We start from the raw sequence: 22281 nt of genomic DNA on the forward strand, positions 1-22281 counted from the left end.
GATTCGGGAGTGCTGCGTGAGCCCCGCAGAAGGCGGCGTGTCCAGACTCTGGCCGGCGATCCTCACAGGAGATTGTTGAGGGAAATTTACGCTGTCCGATCAGTGAAAGTTCAATTAACTCAACGCAGGACAATGGCCACGTCTAAACCACGTATACATTCAAACACTTTATTGTGCTTTGGTGCTATTTCTTTCCCTTCTCTTGCAAATAATCACCAAACTGCTTTGATATTGACATCCGAGGAAGGGAGAATCGTGTCTGTGGAAGGGTTAGTGTCATCGGGAGGAATATAGTCATTTCCTCTCACTGTCTTATTCCATAAAAAAAATAAAAGATCCTCAGATTTTAAGAATTTGACTCTAGGGCTAGGGAGATAGATGCTTCCCATGCAGGAGCGTGGCGGAGGTGCAACCTTGGTTCTATAAGGTCCCACAGTGCTGCTCCTCCGGGCCAAAAAATACTCTGAAGATCACCAATATTTTGAACACTGATTCCACTGTACTCAGAAATATCCACTTAGTTGTTAGACTATCTTCAAAATGTAAATGTTAAATGTAATTTGCTACTATTAGATAATAATCGTAATTCCTGTATAAACATAAACCTGATCTATTACAATAGAATTAACGATTGAGGAATTTTTCAATTCTTTTGTTTTCAGTAATTTCCTTAGATGCACTTTTTTTGCTTTTTTGGGTCACACCCAGCGATGCTCAGGGGTTACTCCTGGTTCTCTATTCAGGAATTACTCCTGGTGGTGCTTGGGGGACCCCAGGTTGCCCACATGCAAGGCAAACGCCCTACCTGCTATGCTATTGCTCCAGCCCCCTTAGATGCACTTTTAAAGTAGGAGCCCAACATCATTAATACATTTCATGTAAAAGGCAAAAGAGGGCCAGAGCCATAGTACAGCTGGTAGACGCTTGCTGACCTGGGTTAAATCTCTAGCACCCCATATGGTCTTCAAGTACTGCCATACTGATCCCTGAAACAGGTATGACCCAAAGAACCAAACAAAAGGCAAAAGAATTGGGTTTAAGTAGTGAGATCATTTCTATCAATCAGTATTGATGAGTGAATCAGTTCATTCATTTTGGTTAATTATTTCTTTTTCTAAAGTATGAGCTGATTTAATCTCGCCCGAATGAATGGGTCTCTTTTGGCTGATCTATACGATAGAGAAGCTCTGCGGGTGAGAAATAGCCCAGGTACTCCACGGTATCCGGTGTGGTGTCGTAATGGTAGTGCCCACCTTCTCCATGGTGGCTGAAACAGTGCGTGTGCTCCAGCCGCAGGTCAAACCCCTAGGACAAAGGATATGTCAGTATTCTAATACTCTAGGGAATGTGTTTAAGGAGGAAGAAAAGGTTTTAATTTATTCAAAGTAGATAGTCTTGTTCAAATTTCAGGTGGTAAAAGAACACTGATAATCGCTAGCTTTTTTTTTCCTTACCACTTCCTTTCCTAACAGGCAACTGGTACAAAAAGTTTATTCTAGAAACACTCCAGTGTTTAAATTTATACTTTAAGTCTAAAGTAAAAAAAAAAATACATCTTTATGCAGTTAATAGCATTTTGTACATACTGGACTGCATATGTTTTATTAATCTAACTACAGTTTTGAGGTCTCTGTAGATCATTTTTACATCTGATTATTTGCATTTTTCTGCTATTACAGTAATGCTGCCATAATCTTTTATTTTGTTTGTTTTGGGGCCACACCAAGGGCTTACTTGTACTTGGATGACAATTTGCAGTGCTGGGGATCAAATGAGATTAGGCCATGTGCAAGGCAAGCACCTGCTACACTATCTCTCTAGCCCCATTAGATAATAATCCTATATACGTATGCTTATCTAAGGATCCTAAACATGATTAATATAGAAAGATAACTTGTCAAAAATTTTGGTAGGGACTGGAGGGATAGCACAGTGGGTAGGGCTTTTGCCTTACACACAGCCAACCCGGGTTCGATTCCCAGCATCCCATATGGTCCCCTGAGCACTGCCAGCAGTAATTCCTGAGTATAGAGTCAGGAATAACCCCTGTGCATCACTGGATGTGACCCAAAGAGCAAAAAAACCCCAAAAATTTGCTTGAATTGGGCCATTATTTATCTAGTCTAAAATTATTGTTAACTACAATAGCAAATAGTATGACCGCCTGAAGCCTAGTTTGAGAGTTCACTGTTTTTAACATGACATTTTTTGTTGTGTTAAATACCTATACATTAATTTCTTCACTGTTAAAGTCTCCCTGGCTTAACTTGAAGTAACCATCTACCTACTCCCTCATTTTTCAAGATAATTCTAGAAACTATTCTAGTTCTTAAATAATATGTTCAATGCTAACAGAATACCTGAAGCATTGTCATGGTTATATACTGTAGCACAAAAGACAGACATGGACTTACTGGGTCTCTGGAGACAAACACTGGCAGGCAAACCAAAGGAGCTGACATCTCATAAAAACGCAGCCACTGATTCACTGCTTCATCAGAGTTCAGTGGACAGGAAGAGAACTCCGCAGGCTATAGTAAGAGATAATGAAATAGCAAAATATTCCTATGCTGCGAAGATTAATTTTTTTAAAAGTTATGTATAATTTCATTAAGTTAGAAACTTTATAGTGTCAGAGATAGCTCAGTGAGCTAGAGTACACACACTGCATGCAAGAGACTCCAGTCTGATAATCTGGCACTTTGTGGGCCTTGACAAAAGCAACCCCCATGCACAGCTGGGAGTAGACCCTGAGCACTGCTGGGTATGGCCTCCAAACTAGAAATGAAAAAATAAAACCTTTAAGCCTTCTGATACATTCTCTTATGTGATAAGTTCTTTTCTGTGTCCTTTTTTTTTTTATTTGCTTTTTGGGTCACACTTGGCGATGCACAGGGGTTACTCCTGGCTCTGCACTCAGGAATTACCCCTGGCCATGCTCAGGGGACCATATGGGATGCTGGGATTCGAACCCGGGTCGGCCGCGTGCAAGGCAAACGCCCTACCCGCTGTGCTATCGCTCCAGCCCCATCTTCTGTGTCTTTAAAAATCCTTTTTTGTTTGTTTTATGTTTGGGCCACACCCACAATGCTCAGGAGTTACTTCTAGCTCCACATTCAGGAATCAGGAATCATTCCTGGCAGTGCTGGGGACTGAACTCGGGTTGGCCACGTGCAAGGCAAGTGTCCTACCCACTGTATTATCTTTCCAGCCCTTGTCTTAAAAGTCTTGAGAGGTAAGTGTGTGTCCCTCCTACCCCTGCCACCGGGGCCCCTTACCATGATGTGAGTCTTCACTTTTCCCTTCTGGACTAGGAAAGTACCTCCTATCCCTACAGGCTTATCTCCATAATGGTTTTCAATAGTCTGCCTCATGCAGGTCACGAAGTTAAGTTTCCCAGTTCTTCTTTTGGCTTTCACCTCAATGACCTAGAGAGAAGACGGAATAGTATATGGTATATGCTGCGGATTCTGAGGGAAACAGCTTCCAAATAACATTTTTAATCTAGTGCCACCAGGGAAGTTCACTTGTTGGTTTGGAGCACCCAGACAGGAGTTGAGGTGAACTTTCAATCCTCTCATAGTTTCCTAAAATAGGTTCTACTCCCCAAGGTCGAGTGTTACTCTGGGGTTGAAGGAGCCATGAGTGCTGGGGTCCGCACTCACTTGCCTATTCAGTGCAGCTGTGTGCTCGACTGGGAGCCGCAGACCCTGCAATGTGCTTCCGTGTACTCTCTCACAGGAGCCATATCCCTGCCTAACAGCCTAGCATGTGCAGGGGACTGTCAGGGATCATAATCGCACCTGGGCTGTGACATGCCAGGTGCTTGCTCCAGCACACTCGGCTATTTCCCCTGCCCCTGAGAAGTATTCTACACATGGGTAAATCTTGGACTCAGGCAGCTTTGGGTTTTCTTTTTTTTTTTTATTTATTTATTTATTTTTTTATTTTTATTTTTATTTTTTTTTGGTTTTTGGGTCACACCTGGCGATGCACAGGGGTTACTCCTGGCTCGGCACTCAGGAATTACTCCTGGCGGTGCTCAGGGGACCATATGGGATGCTGGGATTTGAACCCGGGTCGGCCGCGTGCAAGGCAAACGCCCTACCCGCTATGCTATCACTCCAGCCCCGCTTTGGGTTTTCTTGTTATGGTTTTTGGGCTCTGGCAGTACTCAGGACTTAACCCTGGCTCTGTGCTCAGGAAGCACTCCTGGCAGGGTCAGGGGACTATATGGAATGCCAGGAATTTAACCCAGGTTGGGCATGTGCAAGGCAAGTGCCCTGCCCACTCAGCTTTGTTCCTTAAGAAAACATTTGTGGCAATGAAAGTTCCACAAAGTTCCAGTTTCAGCTGAGGACTATTTTGGTGAGCAAAATCACTTTTCCAGGGGCCAGAAAGATAGTATAGGGCTTAGGCACATGCTTTACATGCTTTACATATTGTTGACCCTGGTTCAGTCCCTAGTATCACATGTGGCCCCCAAACATCACTGGAGCACCTACCCCCACAAGCACCCCCAGGGTGGCCCACCTGGGAGCTGTAATCCTGGGCACCACAGGGCTTGATCAGCATCAAATTACCTTTCCGGGTTGTCCCTCACTGGCAAAAAGATTAGCCAGTAATGCACATCCAAAACCATGATACTTCTCACTGTATTTCTCTAACAGGCACCCTCCATCTGCTGGGTTAACACGAGCGATGTAACTTCCATTTACAGGAGATTTGTGCTCACTTTCTGTCTGAATAACTGGCATGAACTGCCAAGAAAAGGAAACAAGGTAGTCAGTCTTAGTGTATCTATGCATGCACTCTCTTGAATAATTTCTATTTTATCCTAGATTTTGACATTTTATATCAATACTTAATAAGAAAACATTTTAGTTTTATTTATTTTAATTTACTTACTAAAATATTTCATGTTTCTTATTAAGATAGCACAGGTGGGTAGGGCGTTTGTTTGCCTTGCACTCAGCCGACCGAGGTTTGATTCCTCCGTCCCTCCTGGAGAGTCCGGCAAGCTACCGAGAGTATCTTGCTCGCATGGCAGAGCCTGGCAAGCTACCCGTGGTGTATTTGATATGCCAAAAACAGTGACAAGTCTCACAATGGAGATATTACTGGTGCCCGCTCGAGCAAATTGATGAACAACGGGATGACAGAAATATTTTTTCTGGTACTTCTTAGTTTTTTACAGAAAAACTGTAATGTTTTTCTGTAAATGTTACAGACATTTACAATTTACAAAAATGTTACAGACATTGTGAAGTTTGCTTTAAAAAATGTCTAAAATTTAGACTTCTTTCCTGTCTTGGAGAGTTGACAAGTTACAGTCACGATTCAGCAAAAGGAATTTGTACAAGTATAGTTATATCTGGAGTTTATAAGAGAGCTGACTGAAGAGGTCATTCTCTCTTCATAAGATACCACCTTTTAGGGGGGCTGGAGCGATAGCACAGCAGGTAGGGTGTTTGCCTTGCACGCGGCTGATATGGGTTTGATTCCCAGCTTCCCAAATGGTCCCCTGAGCACCGCCAGGAGTTAATTCCTGAGTGCATGAGCCAGAAGTAACCCCTGTGCATTGCCGGGTGTGACCAAAAAAGCCAAAAGAAAAAAGATACCACCTTTTGTAAATTTACTATTTGAGAGATCCCTACTATTTGCTCTCAAAGAGAGTGAACTAGATCATTAAATATTCTATTCATTTTCTAAGAAAAAACTCAGAAGGTTGACCTAGAACGAAAGGCAAAGATTTACATATATGTATCTGACTGAAAAGAAAATCCTCTGATTGAACAATGAAAATCTTTCATTGAATTCAGCACCCCAACTCAAGATCTTAGCCTCAGACTCACCGAACAGTGAGTACACACCTCAGAAAAGTAGAGGTCTTCCTGAAACTAAAGGCTGCTGTTCATCACGGGCACACCAATGGGAGAGTGTGCTACAGTCCAGATCCTTAGAGGGAGAGGCCAATGACTTGGAGTTCACTCAGACTGAAAGGCTGACAGGGCAATGACGAAAGGTAAATGTAGTACATACTGACCTCAGAATTAAAACCGAGAGTGTGGAAGGGGCCTGCTCCAGCTCCAAGAATAAATGCTCCAGGAAGCTTGATTTCTTTTGCAATCTTATTTACGTCATAAACCTAAACAAGAGGAAAAATATTTGATTGTAACTTGCACAAATCTCTTGGCATACTTTTTTTTTTCTTGGCATACTTTATATTACTGAGTCTGCAAACATTTTCTTGCTGTAATGGTCAGTGGACCCTCTGATACTGTAGTCTTCATGAGAAGGTAAAGAATAAGAATACACTCACCTTTTTCTTATTTACAAGTGGCAATAAGTATGGCACACCTCCTACTTCTACAATTCTAGTTTTCCCACAGATGCCTTTGAAAAAAAAAAAAAGCCGTCTTAAGATTAGGTAAGATTAGTATGAAATGCTCAATAGACATCTTAATTTTTTTAATTGTAATATTCGGGGCCAAAGAGATAGTACAGCAGGTAAGGAGCTTGCCTTGCATGCAGTCGACCTGAGTTCAATTCCTGGCATCTCATAGTTCCCTGAGCCTGCCAGGAGTGATTTCTGAGTGCAAAATCAGGAGTAACCCCTGAGCACTGCTGGGTGTGGCCCAAAAAACAAAACAGAAGAAGCTGAATTAACTTCATAAATATTTCAGTACTCTAAACATAAAAATATTGGGGCTGGAGTGATAGTACATTGGGTAGGGTGTTTGTCTTGCATGCAGCTGACCTGGGTTCTCCCTGGCATCCCATATGGTCCCCCATGCATCGTCAGCAGTGATTCCTGAAACCAGAGCCAGGACTTAACCCCTGAACATTACCGAGTGTGACCCATAAACAAAGCAAACTAACAAGCAACAACAAAAAAACCTTGGGAGAAGGGGGGAGAGACAGTACAGCAGGTAGGGTGCTTGCCTTGCCCATGGTAAATGCAGTACCTGCATTTACCAGAACTGAAACTGAAACTGAGGCTGCCCAGTCCTGGGGCTCCAGGTGTGGCTGTTGCTCCACCCACCTGAGGGGCTGCATGGAATGCAGGCACAGCCATCCCCTTCTGCAGGGGGCGCAGGGTGGGGTGAGGGGCACCCTCAGCCGCCGCCCGCCCCCCCCAGCCGAGCAACCTTGTGACCGAGCCCACAACACTGGATTCTCTCTGAAGTGAGGACAATGCATGCTGCCCTGTGTCTGTAACGATGACCTGCAGCTCAGCCCGGCGGCAGCGAACCATGAGACTATCGGCTGTACCTCTGCCAAGCATGTAGCCTCTGTTCAAAGTGAAAAACAAGCCCAGAAAGAGAAGAACTACCAGAATGGAGATGTGTTTGGTGATGAGTATAGGATCAAACCCGTGGAAAAAGTCAAGTACATGAAAAACGGGGCAGAAGAGGAGCAGAAAGTCACCACAGGAACCAAGAAAACTTGGAGAAAAGTGCCAGTTCAGATGTCAGACTGAAAACCAACAGATAGATCCCGGGCTTGGTACACCAGCCTCAAGCCAATATGTACATCTCAAAGAGGCAACAGGAGCTTTTCCGGATGCTGGACGAAAAGATCGAGAAGAGTTGTGATTACTGATTGGAAGAACACATGACATAGCGCCCATGCAGCCCCAAACCCCAGAGTGACTACTGTGTAAATAGGTTACACCCCCCATGGAAACTGCTTCCTACCAAGGATTAGTGTCTGATCCAACAACCCCTCCACACTGAAGACGATGGTTCTGTCACCCGAGCCCCCTTCGATCACTGTGCTCCTTCACATGCCTGACAGAGGGGCAGTGAGTGCTCCTGCCACATGGACTGTTCTGGAACTTTCTTGGGTCTCTTCCCCACACCGCCCCCCCCATGTCTGGGATCAGTGGCTGGCATTCTGGGGTCACCCCAGGAAAAAGACTTATGCATTTTGTTGAGGTTCTGCAGCCTGTTTTGGAGTGAGTGAGGCCGGGCTGAGCTCTGTATTCAAACCTTCGACTTTAAGACAGCCGTTTCCCCACCCCTGACCCCTGTGGCAGCCAGTCCTTGCTTCCTTTGGAGGGGTGATGCTGAGTTTTGGTGGTAGGATGGCAGCCACAGCCCGTCTGGTTGCCAGGTTGGGGGGTGTCTGTGCCCCAGCTCACCAGCTGTGCCCGAATGAAGTGTGACTGCAATCACTACCCAACTTTTTTCCTAAGAAAATAAGCATTTTACTGTTTTTATGTATAAAAGAATTAAAACAGAGCGTGGAAGGGGCCTCTTCAGCTCCAAGAATAAATACTCCAGGAAGCTTCAATTATGCGTTGGAAGCAGGAAGCTAGAGATTGAACCCGGCTTTAATCTCCAGCAACCCAGATGGTCTTCCAAGAACTGCCAGGAGTGATCACTAAGTGCAGAGCCAGAAGTAAGTCCTGAGCACCACCGTGTGTGGCCCCCAAAGCACAAACAGCATGTGCTGGAGAAACAGTACAGAAGGTAGAGTGCTTGCCTTGCATGCACAGTGGGTTTCATCTCCTGGAACCCAGATGGTCCCCTGAGCACTGCCAGGACATGACTCTGAGTGCTGAGCCAGAAGTAAGCCCTCCTGAGTGCTGCCAGGTGTGGACCCAAAACAAAACAATCCCCCCAAAAGCCACAAAAATAGTTCTGGTTTGAAGGAAAAGGTTAGACTTTTAAAAGAAGAGCTAACTGCAAAACCTGCTTACCTTTTACCGGAAAGGTAAATGGTTCCTTGGTCAGATCAGGGCAGTCAACCACAGAGACCTGGACGTCAGCAAAGTTAGCTTTTAGTCCCTTCTGCAGAACTAAGAAAGACAAGGAACAGAGCCAGTTAGCATTAGGTCCATGGCTGCTATCACGTGTCAAGTCTCTGTCATACTCCTCATCTAGATGTGTATAATAAAGGCGAGGGGACGATCTTTCTAGTGAAGTAGTGGATAGGAGACTCATAATCCAGAAAACAGTGCAGACTAAGACACACAGATGCCCCATAAATACAATAGAGCTGTGCTCAGAAACAGCCCCAGGTGAGGCTGCCACCTTTCCATGAGAGGACTTCAGACACCAATGGGACATAAATATTCATCTTAGTACTCAGGACTTATTTCTGGCTCTGTTTAGAGGTCAGTCCTGGGATTGCTACAGGGACCATTCAGCACCAAGGATTGAACTGGGATCAGCTACTGGCCAGGCAAGTGCCTAAACCCTGTAGTGTTTCTCCAGCCCTAAAAGTGAACATTCAGATTGTTGAAAGTGAGCACTGCATGATGCAGTATCGAGAATCACAGATGAAATGTCTTGGAAAGGGCCAGAGCAATAGTACAGTGGTTAGGGCACTTGTCTTTCATATGGCTGACCTGGGTTGGATCCCCAGTAACCCCTGAGCATTGCTGGTTGTGTCCCAAAACTCAACTCCCCAAAAAAACAAAACCAAAACTAGGTTGGCGAACAGGACACATAAGAATAAGGACTATGAAGGGCCAGAGAGATAATATAGTGGGTAGGGCCCTTGCCCTGCACATACCAACCCAGGTTCAATCCCCAGCACCCCAAGATCCCCTGAGCACTGCCAGGAGTGATTCCTGAGCATGGAGCCAGGAGTAACACCGGGTGTGGCTCAAAAACAAGACCAAAAAAGACTTAGCACTGTGTGTCACACTGGTCTCAGCTATAGTCGCCCAAGACAGTACATTGTACCTAGACTAAAGTCTGAGGTGGAAAGGCTCCCACAGGTCTCAGCATACTGCCAGCCTCTGGTCTGTGAAGTCCCACTCTAGGCCCTCAAAGTCATCCCAAACCCAGGCATGTTGGTAGCACAAACCATATCCTTTCTGCAGGCCGCAGCCACGCTAACTGGGCTGTGTGCAGGAAAGACTATGAACTCGCACACATGAAATTATAATTCAGATGTGGAAATATTGCAGGGTTCTATTTTACCACTCGAGGATCTGTAAAAACTGAGAACAGGGCAGCAGACAGCTCGCAGGCTGAGTGCATGCTTTGTAGGAGGAAGACCTGCGTTTGATCCCCTGCCCACCCAGTCCCCCCACAAAAACTGAGAGTAGCCCCAACCACCACCAGATACTCAAACCACAAAGACCCCCAGATAAGCTAAAATAGAGATTACACTTGTATTTTACTTGAAAGGTCCTATTTGTCTAGAACAGAAACTTAAGCATGAGAGGACAGATAAGAAAGGCCCTCAAGGACAAGCAGCATGGACAGAAGAGATGTGGGCCAGCAGTGATTGTCCTCTAGCTGCCATTCAAGCCAGCAAACACTAGGCTGGTCTCAGGAACATCAGAGAAAACCTCAGCACACTGCTGGGTTTGACTCCACCAGGACTGGTCACTGAGAAATGCCACTTTTATCGTCGCATTACAAAAGTAGTGAGGATGGGGTCAGAGAGAGAAGACAATGGGTGGGGTGCTCACCTTGCACATGCCTGACCCAGGTTCCATTCCTGGCACCCCTTTTGGTCCCCCAGGAGTGATTCCTGAGCATCGTGAGGTGTGACCCGAAAACAAAACTCAAAAAAATTTTAACCTTGGGAACATTATAATGCCAGGGATGGAATGCAGGGTCTTCTGTGCGCTAGGCAAGTGTGCCAGGCTGTGTGCTAGGAATGTGTACATGCATGCCCAGAAGTATGTGTTAGGCATTTCTCTACCCTTCCACTCTCCCCAGCCTGGCATAAAAATTCAGTGAGTTTGAGTGTTTACCTCCGGCAAGTTCCTGTAGATCTGGCATGTGGAAAGAATGCTCCAAACAAGCCATTTTCCCTTCTTTGCTGTGAGGCCGCTGGCGAAACTCCTGGAAGGGTTATCACGAGCGGGCACAGTGCTCACTGCCTGCAGCGTGGCTGTCCTGGGAAGGAAGAGCCAGAGTCCAGTTGCTGGGGGCAAAGGGCAGTCAGGTGCTCAGAAAAGCAGCCACAGCCTCCAGCTCCTGTGGCTCGAGTGACAGATGCCCTGCTGTTTAAAGTGGGCACGGGCAAAGGCCGGCCAGAAGCCCACGGGAACCGTTTTCTTTTTTGCTTTCTTTTATCAGAGGAGGGAGTGCTGGGCCACACCAGCAGTGCTTGGGGGCTGCTCTGGACCCTGTGTTCTGTTACTGGCTCTTGCAGTGCTGGGGGCTCAAACAGGACAGCCCCCTGCATGCCGGGTAATCACCCAAATGTCTGAACAGCCACTCTGGCAAGTGGACCAAGTAGCTTTCTGATTGTCAAGCTCAGTGGTCTTAAAAGGTTCTCATTATGATTTATGAGGAAGGTGCCAAGACATTACCAGGCTTAAGGTGATTTGTAACTCCTGGTCACAGAGCCAAGAATAGACCCTCAACACTTCTGGCTGTGGCTCAAACCCTCTTCCCTGCTCTTAACTCTCTAAAATAGAGTTACAAGGAAGAGGTGCCAAGGATCAACCCTGGGCCTCACAGGCAAGCCAAGTGCTCTAGAACTGAGCTATATCACCAACCCTATAAGTTACATTAAGCTAAAATTTAAGCTAAAATTTAAATAGGGGCCAGAGATAGTAAAACAGGTAAGGTGCTTGCCTTGCATGCTGCCAACCTGGGCTTGATTGCTGGCACCACATTTGATGCCCTATTCCAGGATTGCTTCTTGAGCACAGAGCCAGTAGGAGCCCTGAAGAGTGCTGGGTATGACTCAAAAGACTAATAAATAACATTTGGGGCTGAAGAGATAGTAGAGTAAAAAGGGTGGCCAACTTGGGTTCGATTCTGGACATCCCATATGGCCTTCTGAACAATGCCAGTAGTGATCCCCTAAATGCATAGCCAGCAGTAATCTCTGAGCACCTCTGGATGTGCCTCCCAGAAAACAAACCCCCAAAATACAACTGTAGCACTGTCATAGCACTGTCATGCCATTGTTCATCGGTTTGCTCCAGCAGGCACCAATAACGTCTCCATTGTGAGACTTGTTGTTACTGTTTTTGGCATATCAAATACACCATGGGTAGTTTGCCAGGCTCTGCCGTGCAGACAGGATACTCTCGATAGCTTGCTGTGCTCTCCAAGACAGATGGAGGAACCGAACCCAGGTTGGCTGTGTGCAAGGCAAACGCCCTACCTGCTGTGCTATCACTCCAAACCCAAAAATACAAGAACAGTAAAAACAACATTAAAACACGTTTCACAGACTTACATGATTTTGAATTACTAGGGAAAAATGGAAAGGTCTACAAATGACTAGCTTTTAAAATTCAAATATTTACTTTTTAAAAACATACTTTCTTGTTATAAGTTATTATACCAAAGCATTTAGCTCTTTAATGTTGTTATTCTCAAAACCTAACTATAACTTGATACTTCACAGAGCTATGCAAAGTATGTTTTATAATAAGCAGTATTACAGAGATTAGTACTTTACCTCAAATGTCCAGGTGAGGAGGTGAACAAGCAGAGAAGTACAAAGAAGGCACAAAATATCTAAATAAATGTTGTAGGAGGGGCGGGAAACCCAACTCCAGGCCAATCCCCAGGAACGGAAAGAGCCCAGGGGGTGTTTCCGAGGGCACTGTGGAGCTCTCACAAATGGTTAATGTATGAACACCTCCTGGTCTGCCTCTGGCTGCTGAGTCCTTGCTGACTCACTAGATGGTGGTCCTTTAGCAGCACTGAAAAAGTTTATCCTGAACTTAGAGGTTTTCTTCAGTTTTGGGACCTGGGCCTAGCCGCACTCAGTGCTTACTCCTAGCTGTGTTCAGGACTACTCCTGGTAGGCTAGGGGACCTGGCAGGCTAGTAGATCCAGTGTTGGGGATTGAACCAGGGTAGCCTCATGGCAAATGCTCCCCACTGAGCCCCACCCCCAGCCTGACTGCACAGGGACAGTTACAAACCACTGGGTGCTTAGATAGAGTTGAAGTTCTCAAGTGCATACCACTAGTCCTTGGCACCATTCAGAGAAACAGATGTAGAGCCCCTAAACAGAATTGTTGGGGAGTATGCAGTGTTCATTGGTAGAATGTGTGTACACGATCTGTTGTGCTTTTGGGTTTGGGGGCCACAACCAGCAGTGCTTAGGGTTTGCTCTTTATCCCTAGAGAGGCTCAGGGAACCACATAAGACGCTAGGGATAGAACGGGGGTTGGCTCCGTGCAAGGCAAGTGTCCTGCTTGCTGTATTATCTCTTCAGCTCAAGAATGTGTGTACGACGCTGGAGCGATAGCACAGCGGGTAGGGTGTTTGCCTTGCATGTGGCAGATTCGGGTTCAATTCCCAGCTTCCCATATGGTCCCCCGAGCACTGCCAGGAATAATTCCTGAGTGCATGAACCAGGAGTAACCCCTATGCATCGCTGGGTGTGACCCAAAAAGTAAAAAAAAAGAATGTGTGTACATGCCAAAGTAGATGACAGTTTGGGGAGGTGGTGTTGTCCTGTTACAAGAAACTCATGGCTAGGGGGCTGGAGTGATAGCACAGCGGGTAGGGTGTTTGCCTTGCATGTGGCAGATCCGGGTTCAATTCCCAGCTTCCCATATGGTCCCCCGAGCACCGCCAGGAATAATTTCTGAGTGCATGAACCAGGAGTAACCCCTATGCATCGCTGGGTGTGACCCAAAAAGTAAAAAAAAGAATGTGTGTACATGCCAAAGTAGATGAGTTTGGGGAGGTGGTGTCCTGTTACAAGAAACTCATGGCTAGGGGGCTGGAGTGATAATAGCACAGCGGGTAGGGCGTTTGCCTTGCACACAGCCGACCCGGGTTAGATTCCCAGCATCCCATATGGTCCCCCAGCACCGCCAGGAGTAATTCCTGAGTGTAGAGCCAGGAGTAACCCCTATGCATCGCTGGGTGTGACCCGAAAAGTAAAAAAAAAAAAAAAAAGAAACTCATGGCTAAATGTAAGTCCAGACATATCAGTGATTCTGATTGAGAATGAAATGTCTTCATATTCATATTTAGGACTGACACTGCACAATGTAACAAATGGTTCAGAATATCATGCTCTAGGGCCAAAGATAGTACAGGTTAAGTGCTTGCCTTGCACAGGTTGTCTTGGGCACCACATATAGTCCCCTGAGTACCACCAGGAGTGACCCCTGAGCACAGAGATAGGGGGAAGCCCTGAGCACTGATAGGTGTGGCCCGAAACAAAAAGCAAGCTATAATTCAAATATTTGACTTTAAAAAGATGACATATGGGCAAATTTTTAGGTGGGCACAGCTAGTGGTTGCTAGTCCTGCCCAGGCTTGCTCCCAGCAGAGGTTGAGGGCAGATGATTCCAGGGATGGAAGTAGTGTTAGTGCTGGAGAGTCATGGATCTTAACACCCCCCAGACCTGCAGGTCAGAAGGAAAAGCAGTGTAGAGCAGCACCTCCGCCAGCACATCTCCTGCCTGTGGAAAATGGCTGGTCCACATGCTCTTTGGGCACACGGGGCTCTGTGCTCTAGGGCCATGTATGCTGGATACTTTGGGGTGGAGCGCCTAAGCTGAACTCTGGTCCAGAGTATTTCTTAATATTTTTGAGGCCACCCCTAGTGGTTCTCAGGCCTTCTCCTGGTCCTGCACTCAGAGATCTCTCGCGGTGCTCGGGGAACCATAATGAGATGCCGGGATCCAACCTGGGTGGGCCAGGTGCGGGGCAAACACTCTCCCCGCTGTCCTCTGGCCTTTTGGCCTGACCACGTGCAGGTGGGGCCTGCTCTGATCCACGTGCCCCGTGCCTTCCACGCGCTGGGCGCATGTCACAGGTGAGGCTTCCTTTCTCTGCAGGGGGGAGAAGCGCGTGCCTTTGAGTGGCCACGCGGGGGCCAGCGCATGGGGGAGGGGGCCAACAGGACAGGCGCCACCGCGGCAGGGGGGCGGCGCTGGCATAGGGCGGGGCCCGCAGGGGAGCCAACCTCCACGGAGCAAACGCTCAGGCTCGCCCAAGTCCAGGCCGAGCCAGGCAGGCGGCCCAGGGCGCAGTACCTGGACCGTCCAGAGAGAAGGTGCATGCCCACGCCGGTGCGTCCAGACTCACCGAGCACAGCGTCTCCGCTGGACCCTCCGGCGCTCTACCCCGCCCACGGCCACAAGCTGGCTTCGCCCAGGTGCCCCGCCCCTCGGCTGAGAGCTGGTCCCGCCCCCGGACATCCCTCCTATCGGCGGCCGGGCTGGCTCCGCCCCCAGGTGCCCCGCACCCGGCTGCCCGCCTCTCACTCTAGGCTCTTGGCGCCCCGCCCTCGGTGATCCGCTTCCTGGACGCCTACGCCGAGTGCCGGGGAAGCCGGTGCCCCGCCCCATTTTCTCCCGAGAGGAGCTGGAATCGCGAGACTTGGGCCGCTTATAAGGGCGCCCGGGCGCGTGGCGTCGCCATTTCTTTGCTTCCTCGAGTTCGTGTGTTTCCGTACTGTGCCGCGCTGCGGTCCGGGCGCGCCGGGCTCCGTCCTATTTTGCCGAGAGCGCGGGTGAGCGCGGGGCGAGCGCGGCTCCCCGCGGGCCGGGCCGGACTGGGACTGGGCCGGGGCCGGGGCCGAAGCCGGGCCGTGGCTGCTCCGTCTGCGCCACGTGCTCGCCTGCTCCTTACGGGGGGGTGAGGCGGCCCCTCACGGGCCTCCTCTCCGGCTCCTCGGCGGCACCCGGCGAGGCCGCACTCAGCCCTGGGAAGGCTTGGGACGGACTCGCGGGGCCCATGCTGGGTGTCAGCCTGACGCCGCCGCTCAGAAATCGCGGGGAAGAAGAGAGGTAGGGAAGACACAGGGAAGTGTGCAGACTTGAGTTTTCCCGTGGGAAGTTTGGGCTGGGAATATTCGGTCTCTAGAATCCATTTTCACGATAATGACTTCGGGGTCCGCACGGGCAATGCCAGGGGCTTCTCGGGCTCTGCGGGTCACTGCTAAGCAGGCTCAGGACCGTAAGGGGCGCTTGGTCAGCACTCCAAGGCCAAAGCCTTCCTCTATGCCTCTGGCCTCTTTGGGGCTTCTGTAGTGTCTGGCCATGCACACCTGGCTAGTCTTACACAGTGACTTTTCTGCTATCGAGGTAACCGAGTATATTTAGAGGAAAAGCACATTTATTGGTAACTGTCTTTCCAGAAATAAGCGACTTTGGGAAGGACTGTAACAAGAATGGATTCAGACAATAGTATAACAGCATCTGGTTCAGACGTGGAGGTTGAAAATCAAAGGTAAGTGCAGTTACCAACCCAGGAGGGAGTTTTTTAATTGTAATTCACGGGGAATCCTATGTCAAGATAGGTGGGTGGTCACCTTTTTTGGGAATTGAAAAAGGGAAATGGCTTTAAACAGGTGTTAAGCTAATTGTTACAAGTATTTCGTTAGAGTATGTTAATAGCAAACAATTGAACTATTGTTAGCAATCCTTTAGGTCTGTATTTCTGTCCGAAGACTTGGTGTGTAGGTAGTTAGGGTTCATGATTTCCTTGGTTCCTGCTTGGGGGTGGGGGGGAGGAAACGTATGATTAGTAATCAAAGGATGCACTTTCCCTGTTTCTAGTATCGGCTCCTCCTCTGGCAGCAGCTTGTTTAAAACCCAGTGCATTTCTCCCTCAACTGAACAAAAACAGAGAAACAGTGTTCGAAATTTTGCTCAATCACTCAGAAGCGCTCAGATAGACTCATCAAGTGACTCATCCATAGAACCCAGACCGCTGTCTATAAGAACATATTTTCAACTGTTAAAGCAAAGGAAAAAACGTAGAAAGAGGAGGAAGTACCAGCCAACAGGAAGACCTACAGGAAGACCCAAAGGAAGGAGAAATCGGACTTCAAGGATAAAAAGGAAAGAGATTAAAGACAAAGAGTCTGGGTCTGGGTTTCCTATTGTAGAATCAGCGAATGGAGGAAAATCTTTACCTTGGCGAAAAATTTTAACCTTTGAGGTGAGTCAGTGTGCCTGTTGGCCTGCGGATTCGCTGGTCTCTGAGTGTTTTTGTCTAGACTCGAGAGCCCTGGACCTACTTGTGTCCACCTCAGTGCAGAAGCTCAAGCTTTGCTGGGTTTCAGGGTGGAGGTTTCACAGGAAGTGCCAGGTGACCACGGCCTGCACGAAGGACATGTCTACAGTTGTCCCTAGCAGGGACAAGTGGCAGGGTTTGACTCTGTCACGGAAGCCATAGGCAGGCTGGCCCAGGGATGCTGGCTTCCAGGACCAGCAGCATCAGGCCTCTTCCAGGGAGGGCCCCCCCCCAGCTCTCTAACATTGGAGATAAGAATAAATTACAAAACATGGTTACTTCCCCACTAGATTAGTTTGAGGATTAAGACTGTCTTAAATATTAGGGTGGTTATAGCAAATACTGGACTTTTATTAAAAATCAAAATCACTTCTAGAAATCTGCCCTTGATGTTTTGAAGCACATTTGCTTAGACACGGGATAAAAGTATTTTGTGCGGGGACTGGAGCGATAGCACAGCGGGTAGGGCGTTTGCATTGCATGTGATCGACCCGGGTTCGATTCCCAGCATCTCATATGGTCCCCTGAGCACCGCCAGGTGTAATTTCTGTGTGCAGAGCCAGGAGTAACTCCTGTGCAACATGGGTTGTGACCCACAAAGCAAAAAGAAAAATTTGTGGGGTCCTTACTCAAAATAAGTTTTTTTCCCCCTATAAACACAGCAAGCAGTGGCAAGAGGGTTTTTCAACTATCTTGAAAAACTAAAGTATGAATATCACCTCAAAGAGTCCTTGAAACAGATGAATGTTGGTGAAGACTTAGAAAAGGAGGATTTTGACAGCCGAAGATACAAGTACTTGGATGATGATGGGTCCATTTCTCCTATCGAGGATGCCGAGTGAGTCCAGTCACATTTGTTCAGTTCATCAAATTTTGTTTCAGAAATTTAATGCTTAGCACTCCTAGCACTCATTGGTGGTTGGCTAAACTGACCGTCAGTGGTGTGGAGGTAAAGAGAGCTAAGAGTGTAGCAAGTGATCTGGAATGGTGGTGTTGGGCTTACAACTATACTGTTGTAATTGCAACTCCAGTGAAAACTTTTTAATGTTAACAGAGCAGAAGATGCAGCGCATCTTGTTCAAGAAGATGAATGTGATATCAAACTGGTGGTAAGTCATTTTAGTTTTTAGCATGTCACAGCTTATTTGAAGTCAAGAGCAGTTACTAATACTAGTACACATGCAGGAGAAGGAGCATTTCATCATAAGCTCTGAATTGTCAAAGAAGAGAAATACATGTTTGGAACCAGAGGAGTGGACAGAAACAGCTGTATCTAAAAAGAGACGGCAGCCAGAAAGGACAGAGAAGCAGGTGTGAAGTCTGGTAAGCCTGGCATAGAGGTGACGGATTTTGCCTTGGGCATTTTTTTTTTTTTTTTTTGCAGCCAGTAGGGTGGTGGGGTGGGTGGCACACCCAAAGCTCTGCACCCAGTGCAGAGCTTTAGTCTGGGTACAAAAACAGTGAGTGTCCCTAAGACAGATTAACGTGACTTAGCATTCAGTAAAGGGAAGGAATTTTCTTGCTAAAAAGAAATGCACAAAGTAGAATTAGATCCAAGGAGGCTGCTCTGCCTCAGCCCTGGATTCCCCCACAGCCATGAGTACCCAGCATCTGTGTGAGTGTTTGTCTAATGTGTAGACAAAGACTTTGAGACAGGTGCAAAAATAAATCCTCTTTTGCAACCCAGAACTCGTTGTTTGGTATGAGTTCTGATACATATGAGAAGGAACATGACACCCAGAACAGATGAAAAGTTGAGAGTTAACAGGTATATTGTTTGCCTTGCACACAGCTCACCCAGGATCCCTATATGGCCTCCTGCTCCTTATATGGTGTCCTCTAAGCACTTCCCGGAGTGATATGAGCACTGCACAGGATGTTATAAAACCCAAAATTGTGAAAGTTGGCCTCAGGACTAAATCCAGTTGTGCTCAGGGATCACCCCTGGCTGGGATAGGGGACTATGTGGGAAGTTGGGGTTCAAACCCAGGTGGGCTGTGTCAAGCAAACGCCCTGCCCACGGTAATATACCTAGTCCTTGCAGGATTGAACTGGGTCAGGGTAGTACACAGAGTGCCTCATGACTGAATCAAGCTAACGGCTGTTGGAAAGGCTGGTGGGTTGGTGAGTATTACTGGAATGTCAGCATGAACTTTCTCTAGGTCTTTGACGACACCAAGCACCTGTCAGTTGAGCCAGCGTTGTTGGACATCAGACACCTGAACAGACATGCTGAGGTCCATGACTTGAGTGACCGCACTGGGTGCCTACTCTGAAAAGGGCTAAACTGAAGATATTCTTGGATATATACACTTTATTGTTGATAAAGCAGAATCTAAAATGCTGCTGATGATTTTATTAAGTGTAACTCAGGTAAGCTCCTCGGCATCAGCACTTTCTCTTTGATAAGCATCATTAGGTATAGCACTGCTAATTGCTGCCATGTGTTCCATCTAGGAAGTCTTATGGCCAGGTGCACTTTCTAGTCATCACATTAAGTTATTCCCTCTTGGTATCACTGAGGGTGCCTGCTTGTTGGCTCTTGTCATTTTCTCATGTGTCTGGATACTGATACGGCCTATTTGCACTGCCCAAGTCCTTGAGTGGTTTGGGATGACTCATCTTGTTTTTAACCAACTTGGTGGTGGTCATTTCCCAGGTAGTGCTGGGTCCACAGGAGCTGCTCCCAGTGGTGGCTGTTTAACAGGGATCAAGGGGCACCCAGAAATCATGCAGTGATCTGCTTTTACTGGGGCTTACCCCGACTTGTTCACTGGCCCCTGCACAAGGTATCTGCACTTTGCCACAGCTGCTGTCCTGGGGATCTGGATGCATGGTTGAGGTCTATCCCGATGGGGCTTTTCTGTGAGCCTGTGTCGTTGGAAACGCCTCATAGAGGATTGCGGTTTGCTTGATTCTCAGGACTGCCTGTTAGACCTGAGAGAAAGCTACCCCGACAGCTGCTGCACCCAGGAGACAGCTGCTTGGGCAGAGCTTCCTCATGCCAGTTTCTCTTGCAGATGTTGTCAACCAGGAGGGTTTGTGCTGGCATGTGGACCCTGGAAGGTCAGGTAAGCTGCAGCATGCACTACTGTGATGGGGTGGGAGAGGCAATTACAGTTCAGATGATGAATGTGTCTGTTCAACTGCTGGATGATAAAGAATGAACTGAAACTTACTCTGAGAGCTGAATATAGGCCTGGCTACAAAACACACCTGAAAACAATGAGTTTTACTTGAATCTTTTGTTTGATCTGCAGGCATGAAAGACAGAAACCAAATTGTGTTTTGAGGTAAGTGGAATGATTTTTAGATTTTTATTTAAAGTAAAGATTGTGAAGAAAAAAAGAAAGATTGAATGGCATTGTAGCTTTTGCCTGGATAGGTAAGGGCTGGCAGTAGGACACTCCTCCCTCCAGTGTGAGCCCCCAGCTGGACTGAGGAAACTGCTCAATTTTCAGCTGCTGATTTTAGTCCACACTGCCAGGGTCAGGGAACCATGTGCATTGCAATGGGATTAAATAAACCCTTGTGGGCTGTCATCTTGCCCTGTTATTTTTGCCTCCCTCCTAGTAAGGGGTTGTGCCTAGTATCAAGCAATACAAGCAGGATTTTTCATGAATGTTTAAAGTTAGGGAAAGGAAGTAACATCTAGCTTGTTAGAACTTAAAAAGATAAAACTGATAGTGTTGGGGGGTGATGCTCATGGGTTACTTCTGGGAGTGCTCGGTGGGATCAATTCGGTCTCTGACCCCTGGTTCTGTATCTCAGTGCAGGTTAGGAAAAAAGGTCCCAGTTTCTGTTGACCCAAGCTCCTCAGGAGCTGCCAGTGCACTGCATGGTATCTACACACAGCAGCGTATCCTGCTGGGTGTTCAAGGACAGTGCAACAGAAATCCAGTGTCTGGCATCGTTGGTTTCTTGGCTTCGTGCTGCTAAACCTGGTATTTTTACTGAGACATTTCTGTGCAGACGGATTTGGGTTTGGCACAGCATTGATGAAGAGAAAGTAATTGTGTTCTATTTTCAGGGTACCTAATATGGAGAAGCAGCTCAGTCCACATGACCCTCGGAAATGTAAGTCTAGCTTCTAGTTGTGCTGGTGGGTGCTGGGCATGGCCTGAGAAAGCCGGCCTCATTCCATGTGCATGTGGGCCCAGCTGACCCTGGTGTCCAGAGGGAAATGTGGCCACATTGACCACAGGTCATGCTTCCATCACAGCAGGCTCGTTGCTGTGGTGACAATGGGACCTGTGACAGGTGTAACGTGTCCTTAGCTGTGCAGTAAGGAGGAAGGGAGTGGTGGCAGTAACCCTCCTGTGAAGGGTTAGTAAATGCAGCTGAGGAGAAGTGGGGAGGGACTTGCCACCTGCCATGTTGTTCACTATAAACCTGGGTATGTCCATGTGTGAGAAAACATGAATTTGATCTCTGTAAGAATCACTAATGTGCTTTCTGTAATCCACTTGCAGGGAGCTGAAGTGATCATGGAAGGAAGAACCAGTCTCCTTCCCTGCATCTCGCTGGTAGCTGGAACCTTGGGGCCCAAGGTGAGTGAACAGGGCACCCCGCGTCTGCTCTGCTTAGCATGGCAATGTTGTGATGATGGGCACAATGTTCAACTGCTCTGACAGGGCTGAGTGAAAAGAGCCTTTCTGAACATCAGACTCTAGCAAGCATAGGTGGGTGGGAATGCCAGTTTGAGATAATCTGTACCTATGGCACTGATACTTTGTTTCTGTCCTAGGCTGGAAACTGTGACATTGTGAAGACCAGAGCAGTGGAACCTCAATCACTTGGCAAGTTACAGGGGTTGTCTTACCATTATCCTGGTAATGGTCATTACCAAGGCTTTTAGAATGCAGTTTCTGAATTGCTGTGGACATGACCTTAAAGAAAGTGCCCGTTAGGTTTGTGTTATGCTACCTTGCTAGCATTCAGCCAACGGGGAACATGTACACGTCAGCCCATCATCCCTGAGGCTCTGACTGAGGCTGCTTTTGACTAGTTACTGAGATGACTCCTTTTCCTCATTACAGGAGCGACGGTATCGGGATTGAAAAGACTGGTCAGTGGTACATAGGTATGTATACACACACCTGAGGCCTTTGTGGACTGGTCATTTCAAAGAGGGCTCCTGGGATGAAACCAGGAGCTCTTCACGCTGTGACCAAAAATTAAAAGGACCCTGGAACACAGTGGCCACTTGGGCAGTGGGGCTGCTGGTTCCTGTGGGACTACATGGCCCCCTTTTTTTCCCCTGTGGCTGCCATGGGCAGTCAGTAACACTTGCTCTGTATAGGGCCACGCTGGAGGTGAAGAGAATTGAGCTGCCACGCCAAAGGAACCACAAC

At 47.5% G+C, this 22281-nt stretch overlaps 2 protein-coding genes and 7 non-coding genes across 13 annotated transcripts; 8 read left to right on the forward strand and 1 right to left on the reverse strand.

Moving 5' to 3' along the window:
* Positions 1 to 154: 154 nt before the first annotated feature.
* Positions 155 to 15196, reverse strand: C3H11orf54 (chromosome 3 C11orf54 homolog). 4 transcript variants are annotated; one of them, XM_055130098.1, is made up of 10 exons: positions 14941 to 15196; positions 10724 to 10868; positions 8708 to 8806; positions 6761 to 6814; positions 6323 to 6396; positions 6047 to 6148; positions 4584 to 4760; positions 3279 to 3428; positions 2415 to 2531; positions 155 to 1305 (listed from the first exon to the last, which is right to left on the reverse strand). In XM_055130098.1, exons 2-10 carry the CDS (start codon positions 10776 to 10778, stop codon positions 1132 to 1134), a joined length of 1002 nt encoding a protein of 333 aa, XP_054986073.1. In that variant the 5' UTR covers positions 10779 to 10868; positions 14941 to 15196; the 3' UTR covers positions 155 to 1131. The 4 variants fall into 4 exon arrangements, with proteins under 4 accessions (XP_054986073.1, XP_054986072.1, XP_004604886.1 ...); XM_055130097.1 differs by having other exon boundaries at positions 14993 to 15195; XM_004604829.2 differs by lacking the exon at positions 6761 to 6814 and having other exon boundaries at positions 14993 to 15192.
* A 65-nt stretch (positions 15197 to 15261) lies between these two features.
* On the forward strand, positions 15262 to 22280 carry TAF1D (TATA-box binding protein associated factor, RNA polymerase I subunit D). Of its 2 annotated transcripts, none has more exons than XM_055130102.1 (12): positions 15262 to 15419; positions 16047 to 16138; positions 16468 to 16852; positions 17590 to 17765; positions 17982 to 18036; positions 18113 to 18250; positions 19090 to 19300; positions 19948 to 19998; positions 20188 to 20220; positions 20958 to 21004; positions 21400 to 21477; positions 21675 to 22280. In XM_055130102.1, the coding sequence occupies exons 2-6, from the start codon at positions 16080 to 16082 to the stop codon at positions 18242 to 18244; spliced, it is 807 nt and encodes a 268-aa protein (XP_054986077.1). In that variant the 5' UTR covers positions 15262 to 15419; positions 16047 to 16079; the 3' UTR covers positions 18245 to 18250; positions 19090 to 19300; positions 19948 to 19998; positions 20188 to 20220; positions 20958 to 21004; positions 21400 to 21477; positions 21675 to 22280. The 2 variants fall into 2 exon arrangements, with proteins under 2 accessions (XP_054986077.1, XP_054986076.1); XM_055130101.1 differs by having other exon boundaries at positions 15279 to 15696.
* LOC129404052 (small nucleolar RNA SNORA40) lies at positions 18534 to 18660 on the forward strand. The gene has a single exon (XR_008629656.1). It is a non-coding gene; the product is annotated as a small nucleolar RNA SNORA40 (small nucleolar RNA).
* On the forward strand, positions 19764 to 19889 carry LOC129404022 (small nucleolar RNA SNORA18). The gene has a single exon (XR_008629633.1). It is a non-coding gene; the product is annotated as a small nucleolar RNA SNORA18 (small nucleolar RNA).
* LOC129404086 (small nucleolar RNA SNORD5) lies at positions 20047 to 20116 on the forward strand. Its single transcript, XR_008629679.1, has one exon. It is a non-coding gene; the product is annotated as a small nucleolar RNA SNORD5 (small nucleolar RNA).
* On the forward strand, positions 20758 to 20891 carry LOC129404001 (small nucleolar RNA SNORA8). Its single transcript, XR_008629612.1, has one exon. It is a non-coding gene; the product is annotated as a small nucleolar RNA SNORA8 (small nucleolar RNA).
* LOC129404009 (small nucleolar RNA SNORA1) lies at positions 21059 to 21189 on the forward strand. Its single transcript, XR_008629620.1, has one exon. It is a non-coding gene; the product is annotated as a small nucleolar RNA SNORA1 (small nucleolar RNA).
* Positions 21520 to 21592, forward strand: LOC129403994 (small nucleolar RNA Z40). Its single transcript, XR_008629608.1, has one exon. It is a non-coding gene; the product is annotated as a small nucleolar RNA Z40 (small nucleolar RNA).
* On the forward strand, positions 21764 to 21884 carry LOC129404018 (small nucleolar RNA SNORA32). The gene has a single exon (XR_008629629.1). It is a non-coding gene; the product is annotated as a small nucleolar RNA SNORA32 (small nucleolar RNA).
* Position 22281: the final 1 nt, after the last annotated feature.

The sequence above is a fragment of the Sorex araneus genome, chromosome 3 (assembly GCF_027595985.1).
Source record: "Sorex araneus isolate mSorAra2 chromosome 3, mSorAra2.pri, whole genome shotgun sequence".
Classification (NCBI taxonomy): Eukaryota; Metazoa; Chordata; class Mammalia; order Eulipotyphla; family Soricidae; genus Sorex; species Sorex araneus.